Genomic DNA, 10,095 nt, shown 5'->3' on the forward strand with positions numbered 1-10,095 from the left:
CCGAAGCTGGGCCGCTCCTCGTCCGAGTCGCGCTCGGCCCACACGCCGTAAGTGGCCTCCTCCTTGGTCTGCCGGTGCCGATGCCGGTGCGGGTTGAACTCGTTCTGAAGGTCCCAGTCCGACACCTCGAAGCTCTCCATCTCCACGCCATCCTCCCCGTCCGTGCCGTACAGGTGAGACATCGACATGGCACCTCCGAGCGCCGCACGCCCCGCTCCAACCTACCGCTACTACCGCTCCGCGGCGGCCCGGAAGCGAACCTTGCAACTTCCGGTGACTACACATACGCCGCTTCAGCCCCTCCCCCTAACCATAGAGACGCTGGCTAGAAGGAACGGCTCCGCTAGCGCCCCCTGCCGGGGAGCGGCGCTTCGGGCGGCGGAGCCCTCCGCGGCACACGAGGGGCGGCAGGGGGAGGGGCTGCGGCGTTAAAGCACTGCTCTAGGCGTGGGAAACGAATAAGTGCAGCCAGGAGTGAAACGAATGACCTCATATATTAATTCTTAAATAGAATCTGTCAATGACAAGTGATTGAAGGAGTCCCGGATTGTCACCTGTACAACAAATGCTCTACACGGTTATGACACCTATTCTGATCTGCACGTTAAGGAACAGCATTACGAGACACTGAAATACGGCTCTAAAATGTTCTCCGGGAATTGAATAGAAAATCTCTTTCCAATGCACTTTGAAGGTTCAGTCGATCTTCACGTCCACAGATTTTTCACCACGGAGCATCCAGCAAAGGGAGACGAGTGGTATCGAAGTGTACGACGTTTGGCCTTTGCAAATAAATGCAAATACATTCCTCGCATGGCAGTCATTTTGGCAATATTAGCAAGCAATATGCTTGGATAACAGATCTCCACCGATGCAACTGCAAACTCTTCTTTTGTGGGGCCACCCAGGGCCGTTCGCAGCAGCCTGCAAGGGAAAAAACAGTCTGGGCAGTCAGGCAGTCCCAACAGCCACATGCCAGCAACTTTAAAGCCACTGAGATACAGCAATGGTTGGATATTGAGCTCCAACTCTTGCGTGATGGGCAACAGCACCTGTTCGTACTCGAAGCCTTTGACACTCTAACAGCTGCTGCTGCAGAAGTCAAGGAGAGCAATTTTGTTTTTCCAAGCTGGCAGCAAACACGACCATCCCCCTTCTGCAATGCACACAGGGCACAATCCCTGCAGCTGCCAGGACTCAGCACACATACACGTCCCCCCCCTGCCCCCTCCACACCCAGTAATAACACCCCCAAGTGGCTGTGATTCTGCCACATTCTGTGATTCTGCTGAAGTAATCCTGTTTCCAGAGCTCAGAAAAAAAAGAGATTTGACAAATCGTCTCACGTAACAGTATTGCTCTGAAAATCTAAAGCAACTGTGAAGGAGATCATTCACATTATGAGTGTGCCTCATTATGGGGCAATCCACAAGCACAGGAAATTATACAAGCAAAATGCTAATCCTATAGCAATGCCAGGCAGATTTGTGTGAGTCCCAAATTAAAGTACAAGGTTTTACCTGGAAATCATTAATTAGTGAGAAGATGACGTGTTCTGAGTCACCTAAAATAACCAAGAAATAGAAGGATCAGTTTTAAGTCACCTGCAATTCAAAGTATTCCCAGTGTGTTCGCGGAAGCAGGAAAAAAGGGAAATGGTCAGGACAGAAAGTGGTACAACAGCAGAGAACAGGCAGCCAAGAGACTGAGCCACGAGTCTCTCACTTCCCTACCTCATGTGCAGTGTCAGCTACTCAGGAACTGCAAATGACACCTCTTGCAGGGAATACATATGTGTGCTTGCTGCACTAGCAGCCTCGCTTCCTCATTCTGGGATTTGCTATGCATGTTTTCACATGCTGGCAGTGCATGTTGAACAGGTAAAACCAGACACTTTTGATCAAAACATTGCTGATAATCAATGCTAATCTACTGCATCTCTTATTCAGGCAGGTGGCCCTATCTGAAGAGTCAATAAAATAACATTTAAGTCTGTATAAATGACGGCTGTTTGACTGCTCTGTGCTGTAAGAGATGGAAATCCCTTGCTTTCAAACACTACTCTTTAGGAAGGGAGACACAAAGCGTATTTTTGACACCTGAGGACAATCACAAGTATTAGAACTGTGGGCAAAATCTGTCTGTAATCTGAATCAGGTAAGCCACCCTCTCCTAAACAGCCTGCAAGTGTTGATAAGAGGGAGCAGGGGGCCAGGTGCCCAGGAGATGTGGTGGATGCCCCATCCCTGGGGACACCCAAGGTCAGGGGACAGGGCCCTGAGCACTGATGGAGCTGTGTTGTCCACGTTCACTGCAGGGGAGTGGGAGCAGATGGCCTTTAAAGGTCCCTTTCCAAATGATTCTGTGATTCTGTGAATAACCACACAGGGCAAAGCACTCAGAGATGACATCAAATTCTTACCTGCAGATGGCCTTTCAAGTTGGCTGGCGTTTTATAATCCCCCTTTAAAACCTATGGAGAAAAGAAAAGTAGTGATCCCTTCTTGGACAGTGACTGTACGAACATCAGCAAGTGCACATTGTTAACTGCACCATATGTTCCAGGATACATGAGCCAGCAGAGACCCGAGGAGCAGCTGTTCTAGCTCATGCTGGGATACTGGGTCAACAGCAGGAGGTCTCTCTCTTAGTGACTGTTCACCCAAATCATCTGTGTCCTGAAATGACTCAGCAAGCAGAGACAACAAGGAAGAACTGCAAGAGCCCAGAGCGCTCAGACCGTGACCAGCTCCAGGGGAGCTCCTCTGACCTGCCAGGTTTGTGCTGCAGCTCTCCACTCTGCACAGACAACAGGAAACAGCATTTTCTGCTCCCAGAAGTGTGGCAAAGGACACCGTGTCCAAGGGCACTGTCACAGGGACTGCATACAAGGAATCCGACCTCAGTTCGGGGAGAACTGGTTCATCCCAAAGCATGAAAAATTCTCTCTGTCTAGTAACTGCTGCCTGTGGCTCTGCAGCTTCAGACATTTGAGTCAATATTCTAAAAAAAAAAAAAATTCTTCTGGTTTTGCCCATATGCATTACAAGCATCCAGTCACATCCCTTGTGGGACTGCGGGAGTGGCTGGTGAGCAGCACACAGACTCAGCACTGCCTAAGATTTTCCTGAGGTCAGACTGGAGTTTCTAGTGCCAACAACTTTGCAACCAGATAACATCACAACCAGTAACTCCCATGTCTGGGTTCAAGAATGGGGCTGGTCAGGGAGGGAGGGACAGGTCAGTATCTGCCACAACAGAAGAAACGAACACCGCCACAAAATCACAGGGAGCAGAATCAATCTGAGCCACACCAGACTCAAACTACTGCACGAAACTGTTTGGAAATCATCTCAGTGGAACTGAACACCCATCGTTCACAGTTTCCCAGAAGGAAGAGAGCTTTTGTTTCCCTGCTGCTTCTTTCTGACCCTGGCCACAGCCCCTCCTGCTCTGGGGATGGCTGTGACACCCACCCTGTGCGTGTTGTTGACAACAAGTGGATCTGGGTGGCCGTAGTTGGGTGGATTGGCATACGGGTCGTAGCCAAGCCTGGCAAGCATGGGTGCTATGTGGGCCATGTCCTGCAGTACATCCCCCGGAATGTGTCCAATCCATTTAGATAATGCCTCCATGTTCACTGGCTTGATAACCTGGTCCGTTGATCTTTCTATCCTGGAAAAAAAAAAATCAAAGAAAAAAGCAAAACAAGTTGCTGTCATCTGGTTTCACAAATACACTGGGCTCAGATAGAAGTGTCTTCAGCTAGCCTAGCTGCCACCTGAACATTTTCCTATCAGTGCCTGAGACAAGCACATAGCACACACGCTGCTCCATACCCTCTGTGCATGCAGGGAGCGCTGCCAGGGCACGGCGGTGCTGCTGCTGTGTGAGGTCCCTGCAGCCCTGGTCTCTGTGTGACTGCAGGGACACTGCACTGGGATCCATCCTGTACTAGGGTGGCTGCTACCAGTCACAACTGACTACATTTTGCTAAGTCGGTCGGTCCTAAGCATCTCTCAGAGAAGAAACAGCATGGGAAAACCAGGAGAAGGTGGGAGAAGCCAAGCACCTCCTGGAGCACTAAAACAGACTGCCAAGAGGAAGTGCTCAGGTGTGTCTCCATGGGAAAAAGCACTCCTTTTATTCTGCAACACCAGCACCAACTTTGGCAGGGATTACTGCCCACCTCTGAAAGTGATTCATCAGCAGCAAAATTGCAGAAAGAAGATCTGAGGATGGGTGGAGAAAAGCAGCATTAAAGAGCTCACGTTTCTGAGCAAGCAGTTCTTTTCAAATTAAGGATCCAAGCCACTTCTGCACTACCAAGAGAGATGAAATAAGAGTCACTTACTTCCTGCTTGTCAGGCTGCTCTATTGCATATACCATATGCTAATATTCAAGCCCTCATTTACTCAGAAACACAAAACCAACTGCAGTAAAGCTGAGTGTGCTGCTACTTCTACCTCTGAAAAGCACCCACTGACACAAGCAAGGAACTCCTACCCCCCAGCACGCACTCACTTGGAAAGAGACACTCCGCCAGGCTTCCCTATGAGCTCCTCATGGTGCAGCACGGTGTCACTCCAGGAGATACCCAGGAACTTCATGATGGCATGCATGGACTGCTCGGGGTGCAGCACCAGCTGCTCGTAGTAGACGGGCAGGCAGCGAGAGCGCCCGATCTCCAGGCACTGGGAGTACATCACCTCGATGGCCTTGTTCCACTTGGTCAGGCAGTCCCGGTAGCTGTTCAGGTCAAAGCCTGCGATTGTCACCTTCCTTGTGATCATGGAGTGGACCGAAGCACGGCCGTCTCGAACCATCAGGAGGAACTTGGAATTGGGAAACAGCCTGGACAGGTAGACAGAGGACTTCAAGGTGAACGGGTCCTTGTTGCACAGATACCTGGCCGGCTCGCCGTGCTTGGCGATCACCTCCAGGATAAAGGCCTGCATGGCAGCATCCAACACCTGGTCCGTCACCCCGGCCTCGTCCAGCCGCATCTTCTCTCGCCCCGACTTGGACCAGGCCTGCCGCATGGCCAGCACGCGGGGGATGATGCGGGTCTCCTCCCCGCAGCGCACCTCTGGGTGGGCATCCAGCATGGCCCTCATCAGCGTGGTGCCGCTGCGGGGGACACCGCCGATGAAGATGAGGGGCATCTCCTTGCTGTAACGGTACTCCACGTGGTTGGAGTCCACCATGACCAGCTCTTCATTCTCGGGTCTCATCAGCCTGTGCCTCCTCTTGCTCAGCACCTGCTGGCACTCCAGGACCTGCTGGCCGAGGTGCAGCGTCACCATCAGGGCCACCACCGAGCCCACCGCCAGCAGCACCCGCCGCATGGTGACCCGCATCCTGTCCTGCTGTGCAAGGACTGCACGCCGCGTCACCACGCTTCAGTTTTCAGCCAGAGAGCGTTCAACCCAGCGGGCATCTGCAAGAGAGAGAGCAGCTCTGTGAGCAGGGCCGCCTGCAGCCTGGCCCCAGCAGCTCCTGCAGACGCCCACACCGTGCCGGGCTGTCGTCATCCCTTCTACCTATCAGCAGATTTCAGGCTAGGTGCCTTCTGCCCAGAATGTAATTAAAGCCCGCCTCAGAGCACACCCAAAGAGATTAGTTCTTGGCTGTTTCTGTCCCCAGAATCTCAGGTTTGTGGCCGGAGCAAAGCTCGGTGGAGATTTTGGAGAGGAGGGGTCCTGCTCACTCAGTCACTGCACCATGCGATTTCACCTTCTTCCATTTACTCCTTTGGATCGAGTGTGTATTAGCCCAGGAGAAAAAAAAAAATCAGCTTTCTTTTCACTCAGCAAGGAGTCTTTGGGGTTTGCTCCATCCTGGATGAACCCCAGCCTCCCAGGGCAGCTCCTCCGCTCGGCACACTGCCCTCCTCCCCTCCTGCCAACCACCTGCCTCCCTCCCACATTTTCTTTAGCTTTACATATGCCGCCATAGGGGAAGGTGGAAACCGAAATAAACAGAAAACAAAAGCAGCTCACGCACTTCTCAAGGCCTAAGTCAGAAAGAAGCAATTACCCACTAGAATGAAACAAGCTGAGAAATTCAAAGGGTAACACATCAATAATAGCAACGTGTGTTGTGTTTAACACCTTTCTCCCCCGGCCTGACCTTAGATGAAGCCCCCCCAGCACTGAGGCAGTGTCTGCTTGCAGGACACGGCTGCAGAAGTGCTGTTGCGCAGTGCTGTGCTGCTGCCTGCACGGCTCCCAGGAGAGCTGGCACTGCTCCCACCCCTCCTCCCCTTCCCCCTGGGTTTGTGAGTGCAGGTTTGGCAATCCTACCCCAGGGTCACAGCGGGATTTCAAGTTCTTTGTGATTACAGGGCTCGAGTGAGTGGAAAGAACGAGATGTCCGTGCGCTTTATTTCACTGACAATCAAAGAACTGCTTCAGAAAAGCTCCTTTTCCTCTCCACTCTTTTCATCAAAGAGCTCATTTAGCCAAGCGCCTTCAAGTGGGGAGCAGCCAGCAGGGCCTGCCCGGTGCCAGCCCCACGGCGTACAGCCCTCCCCATTACCAGCCCATGCCAGGGCCTGTCCCACCCCAAGGTGACACGGCCACCAGCACTCTCCCTGCAGCGCACAGCCCCATGGCTAACTCCCCGACCAGCTGCTCTGTCATCCCACCAGGGTCCAACGGTTTCAAATGCACGTCCACATGCTGTGTATGAGCCAAGAAGTCAACTGCTGATCTATCTGTTTAGACCAGACGTCACACGGAACAACAAACAGCACCCTGGCGTTTGTCCAGCCCCAAATCAAGCCCATTAAAAAGATGAGTGCTGTCCGCTCCGCCCTTCCATCTCCATCTGTCTCACTCATGTAAATGTATTCAAATGTTCACCCTAAAAATAATTGCTAACGGCCACGCAGACCCATTGCAGCACGGCGCAGTCAGAGCGCTCAGCACGTCAGGGCAATTGGAACCACTGCAGCCGAGCAGGAAGGAGAGAGGTTGGTGGGGAAGTGACAACACGGCGGTGACAAACAAGGACACCAAAGTTCCTGCAGGCAGAGTGCCTTCCGTATTTACGTGCTGACAGGACCTCCATAACGACAGGGCTGCAAGCTGGGGAAGTGCAGTATTAACAGAGCACCAGCAAAGTGTGGACAGATGGATGAAACATCCATCAGTGGACTCCGGGTGCCACGGGGGAACCAGGTGCTGGGAGCTCCAGGCATGCCTTACCTGCCCCTTGCAGCTCATGGTGCTGCCAGCCAAGCTTCGTGCTGAGATGCAGATGGCCGTGAGAACACCTAGCGGGGAAGAAAAATCACTGGGTTGATTTGTTCGCTGATCACAGGCAGCCCCCACCCAGCTGGTGGGGCAAAGCTCAGCCCCACAGCAATGTCGAAGCACGTGGCTGAGATCCTCCTGGTGCTGGTTCGGGGGCAAAATCCAGCTCCAGTGCTGCAAGCACCCACTGTCACAACAGTTACCACTTCCATGCAGCCACAGCATTGAACCCTGAACTGCCAGCACCCAGCAGCTCAGCTCTGCACTGCATTAAGCAATCCTGCATGCATGGAGCAACCCAGGCACCACGCTCACTGCAGGGCTCCTGCCAGCGTCCCGGTGAGGCCACAGCTGTGTCCCTGTGTGCACAGTGCTGTTCTTGCATGCATGGCACTGTCCCAGCCCTGGAGGATGTTTTTGAGAACATTTCAAGTACAGACACTAATTGTTATTCCAGCCACCCCAGATCCTCCTCCTTTCCTGCCCAACCAGACGTCACACAGCCCCTCTGCATCAGCACTAATGGGAAACCAGAGGGAAACTCCACCCAGCACCAATGCTGCAATGGAACAGAGCTCATCTGCAGCACATGCATCGCCTTTCATCCCCACAACACTTCCTGCTCCTTTCCTTCAGCCGCAAGATCTACCCTGCACAAGGCTGCAGGGCGCTGGGCAGCACCCACACACATCTCAGAGCTCTGTGCTGCAGTGGTTTAACAGCTGCCCTGCTCCGGAAACTCCTCCAGCTCTCACCCTCACAAACACATTGTGCACACACACACACACACACACATGCACACACACATACAGAGTTGCAGACTTCCTTCCTGCTGCAGCACAGGGCTGTGCTGTGCCATCGCCTGGTCACAGCAGTGTCTGGACACAGGCAGCACCCAGTCTGCAACACAGAACTGCCTCTGGCCCATTCTTCAAAGCAGAGAAGCATTGCAAACTATTGCAAACAAGCGACAGAACCAGTAAGAAGCATGATGTGATCCTAAATTAATTTTGCTTTACACCATTCCCAGAAATAGATACTAGTGAATTCCTGAAATGACAGAGGTGTGGCATGGAAAGTTTTAGCTCAGATCCTTGGGCTTAATGAGGGATGAGGAAATGTGAGCATCTTCATGGAGGAACAGCAATAACTGTGGTCAGCAAGAACCACGCCAATGGATCTCATGTGCACCTTTCTACAGCAGCAACGCTTATCCTGCAGCACTTGGGGTTGCAGTACCTGGCAGCACCCAGCAGCACGCAGCAGCACCCAGGGGTGCAGCCCCAGGTCAGCACTGCAGGAGGATTGCTGGCAGGGTGCAGGGAGCCAGGTGTAGGGCAGGGCCCACATGCACAAAACTGTTCTGCTCAAGGGCACCAATGGCATTCACAGGAAAACACAAACAGTCACTTTCAGGTCCCCACGTGACAAGAACAGCACCACGCAGAGCAGAGCATTTTTTGCTGATTCAAACTAAAGATGTGCTGTGGGCCACAAAGCCAGACACAGTAACAGGAACCAGAAGCCAACCCTGGTACAAACACATGGATTTCAGACTACTTGTGGGTCACGAGGGCCTTTGAAAATCCCCAAATAGACCAAGCAACGCTGCGGTTGTGGCAGAGCTACTGAAAGGCAGCACCAACCCCAGCAACCTGCAGCCAGCTTGGCCAGGGAGGAGGAAAGGCCCTGATGTGCTATATGCTACCCTTTTGCCTCTGTTCCCATGTCCTAGTGGCAGCCCTCTGCGTGCCTATGCACAAATGGAGCAGAACAAAAGACTCACCACGAGCGTGGGTGGTCAGAGCGTGCCATGCAACAGGGAGAAAAAAAACATCAAAGGTACTGCTAGAAAAAACACTCCCCATCTTCAAAACAGTATTTTCAAATCCGCATGCCAAAGCATAAGTGTTAACGAGCTCCATTCCCGCATGCACAAAGATCATGGCTTTGCAAAGTAAAGGTTGTTTCTGCAAGAGAAACCCCAAAACCTCAAATTTGCTTAAGAAACATAATAAAAATATTTTATTTCCCAGTGATGCAACACTAGAGATATTCCTGCCCCAAAGGCACTGCTGAGCACAGGCTCAGGGCATGGCGGTGGCACCATAAAGCATCAGGGCATGGGAGCTCACTCATACAGATGAGTTCTTTGGCAGATGCTCCAATCTCCTGGGATGTGCACACAGCAGCCTGCTGTCTGCAATGCACAGGGATGGGAGGGTGAGAGCAGGGCACCCTAAGAGTGCCCTGGGGGAAAGCAGAGGCAGAGCAGCGTGCCTCTGGGCAGGGAGCAAAAACCTACATGGAGTGCCCTGCACTGAGAATCATGCACTGCCTTGTGCACACTGCAGCACTGCGTGCACTGAGCGCCCTGCAGTGAGCACCCTGCACCACCGCCTTGTGCACACTGCTCACTGAGCATCCTGCACTAAGCAGCCTGCACTGAGCATCCTGTGCTGAATGCCGTGCACTGAGCGTCCTGCACCGAGCACCATGTACTGAGCGCCCTGCACCACCACCTCGTTCACGCTGCTCCCCGAGTGCCATATACTGAACACCCCGCACTGAGCACCGTGCGCCGTGCGCCTGGCACCACCCCGTGCACCCTGCACTGAGCACCGTGCACCGCGCTCTATGCACTGAGCATCCCGCACCGCGTGCCCCCGCATCACCCCGTGCACACCGCTCACCGTGCAGCCCGCACCGAGTGCCATACACTGCGCACCGCGCGCTGAGCGCCACGCACCGCCCCGCGCACACCGCTCACTGCGCGCGCTGTGCACGGCGCGCCCCGCACCGTCCGTCCCCGCTCCCACCTGCGGCTGTCGCTGC

At 53.3% G+C, this 10,095-nt stretch overlaps 1 protein-coding gene across 3 annotated transcripts; it reads right to left on the bottom strand.

Annotated features, from left to right (window-relative positions):
- Positions 1 to 475: 475 nt before the first annotated feature.
- TPST2 (tyrosylprotein sulfotransferase 2) lies at positions 476 to 10,095 on the bottom strand. Of its 3 annotated transcripts, none has more exons than XM_019621119.1 (7): positions 10,080 to 10,095; positions 7,213 to 7,280; positions 4,526 to 5,441; positions 3,477 to 3,675; positions 2,423 to 2,473; positions 1,521 to 1,564; positions 476 to 924 (listed from the first exon to the last, which is right to left on the bottom strand). In XM_019621119.1, exons 3-6 carry the CDS (start codon positions 5,359 to 5,361, stop codon positions 1,535 to 1,537), a joined length of 1,116 nt encoding a protein of 371 aa, XP_019476664.1. In that variant the 5' UTR covers positions 5,362 to 5,441; positions 7,213 to 7,280; positions 10,080 to 10,095; the 3' UTR covers positions 476 to 924; positions 1,521 to 1,534. The 3 variants fall into 3 exon arrangements, with proteins under 3 accessions (XP_019476664.1, XP_019476665.1, XP_003211046.1); XM_019621120.2 differs by lacking the exon at positions 10,080 to 10,095 and adding an exon at positions 9,954 to 10,024; XM_003210998.4 differs by lacking the exon at positions 10,080 to 10,095 and having other exon boundaries at positions 7,213 to 9,905.

This window comes from Meleagris gallopavo, chromosome 17 (assembly GCF_000146605.3).
Source record: "Meleagris gallopavo isolate NT-WF06-2002-E0010 breed Aviagen turkey brand Nicholas breeding stock chromosome 17, Turkey_5.1, whole genome shotgun sequence".
NCBI classification, from domain to species: domain Eukaryota; kingdom Metazoa; phylum Chordata; class Aves; order Galliformes; family Phasianidae; genus Meleagris; species Meleagris gallopavo.